This window comes from Aureococcus anophagefferens, assembly GCF_000186865.1.
Source record: "Aureococcus anophagefferens unplaced genomic scaffold AURANscaffold_4, whole genome shotgun sequence".
NCBI classification, from domain to species: Eukaryota; class Pelagophyceae; order Pelagomonadales; family Pelagomonadaceae; genus Aureococcus; species Aureococcus anophagefferens.
The window spans coordinates 2522626-2524641 of NW_008705564.1; the positions used below are offsets into that span (position 1 = coordinate 2522626).

A 2016-nucleotide genomic window follows, 5' to 3' on the forward strand; every position below is an offset into this window, starting at 1 on the left:
GCGTTGTAAAGGTCCGCCCCGGTCCGCCCCGGCCTAGGCCGCGCCGAACTCGTCGGACCAGTCGCGGTACTTCTGGAGGTCCGCGGAGCCGACGGAGCCGCGGACCTTGCGGATCGCGTTGAGGAAGTCCTCCATGGACACGTCGGCCTGCATCGCGCCGCGGTTGGCCGCGAGCTCGCGCTGCATCTCCGCGCCGCTGAGGCCCTTGGCGCGCGCGGCCTCCATGACGCGGCGCACGGACATCATGGCCGCGTCGCGGCAGACGTTGGCGACGTCCGCGCCGCTGTAGCCGTCCGTCTTCGCGGCGAGGTCGTCGAGCTCGACGTCGTCGGCGACGTCGACGGACTTCATGTTGATCTCGAAGAGCGCGGCCCGGCCCGCCGCCGTCGGCAGGGGGATGTAGATGCGCTTCTCGAGGCGCCGCCGGAGCGCCTCGTCGAGCTCCCAGGGCGTGTTCGTCGCCGCGAGGACGATGACGGTCCGCGGCGCGGCTTCGGCGCCCGCGTCCTCGGGCGCGTCGCCGGACCCGCCGGCGACGCCGTCCATCTGGACCATGAGCTCCGTCTTGACGCGCCGCGACGCCTCGTGCTCGTTCGCGCCGCCGCGCTGGCCCGCGAGCGAGTCGATCTCGTCGAAGAAGACCGTACTCGGCGCGTGCCACCGCGCCATGTCGAAGAGGAGGCGCACCATCTTCTCGGACTCGCCGCGCCACTTGGACGACAGCGTCGACGCGGACACGTTGAAGAACGTCGTCTTGCACTCGGCCGCGACGGCCTTGGCGAGCATCGTCTTGCCCGTGCCCGGCGGGCCGAACATGAGCACGCCCTTCCAGGGCCGCCGGATGCCCCGGAAGAAGTCGGGCATCCAGAGCGGGAGCACGACGGCCTCCTGGAGGAGCTGCTTCGCCTCCTTGAGCTCCGCGATCTCGTCCCAGGTCACGGACACGCCCGTCTCGACGATGTCGCGCTCGATGCCTTCGATGAGCTCGACGTCGCAGAGCCCCGCCTCGCGCGCGTGGTCGCTGTACTTGGGGGCCGCGCCGTCGGCCGCCGGGGCCGCGCTCGGCCGCCGCGCGGGCGCGCGCCGCGGCTCGCGCGGCGCGACGCGCGCGGGCGGCACCGCGGGCTTCCGCTTCTCCGGCGCGCGCGCGGGCCGCGCGTCGGCGCCGCGGGCCCGGCCGCGGCCGGGCCCGGGCTCGCGGATCACGCCCTGGCCGCCGTCGGCCCGCGCCCAGGGCGGCGCGCCGGGCCGGTGCCGGGCCGCGGGCGCCGATCGGCGGTGGCCAGACGACGGGGTCGCCGGGCGGCGAACGCTCGCGCGGCGTCCGCGGCCGCGGCGCCCGCTCGGTGCCGCAAGTCCGCGGGACGCCGTCGAGGGCCGCGAGGTAGCCCTTGAGCATCCTGTCCGACTCGAGCAGCTCGTCGCCGGCGACGGCCCAGCGCTTCCGCGCCTCGGACCCGCGGGGCTCCGCGTCCTGGGCCGCGCGCACGAGCACCTTGCAGAGATCCAGCTCCTTGAGCGCCTCGCCGTAGTCGCCCACGGCGGCGCAGGACCGCCACTTCTGCGCCGCCTTGATCGTCGCCTCGGCGCGGGCCATTGCCAGTTGACGGCGGGGCTGCCTCGTAAAGGCAATTGCGGCTTCATCGAAGGCTAGCATACGCAAGATGCATACGCATTGGAGCTCTAGCATGGCCCAATCCCGCAGCAGCCCGATGGACCCCGCCGAGCCCGACTTCCTCGCCGAAGCACGGGAAGGTTACGCCGCGGGCCGAGACATCAATGAGCCTGTGTATTTCAAAACTATAGGAAGCAATGGAATATTGACGCGGCGCCTGTGTTGGGCTGCGCAACGAGGCTGGTGCAAAAGCATTCGATGGCTTGTGAAGCGCGGCGCCAACGTTGGAGCGACCGATCGGCACCCATTAAGATTGTTCACGCCCCTGCATCTCGCTGTTTCTTTCACGAAAAAAGACGCGGCGGTCCTTCTGCTCGACGCGGGCGCTGACGTCGACGCTC

At 72.0% G+C, this 2016-nt stretch overlaps 1 protein-coding gene across 1 annotated transcript; it reads right to left on the reverse strand.

The window, feature by feature from the left end:
- Positions 1 to 33: 33 nt before the first annotated feature.
- Positions 34 to 993, reverse strand: AURANDRAFT_21746 (hypothetical protein; the record flags this gene model as incomplete). The annotated part of the gene is made up of 1 exon (XM_009036256.1): positions 34 to 993. A coding segment is annotated over one exon (960 nt), but the record flags the coding sequence as incomplete, so codon positions are not given.
- Positions 994 to 2016: the final 1023 nt, after the last annotated feature.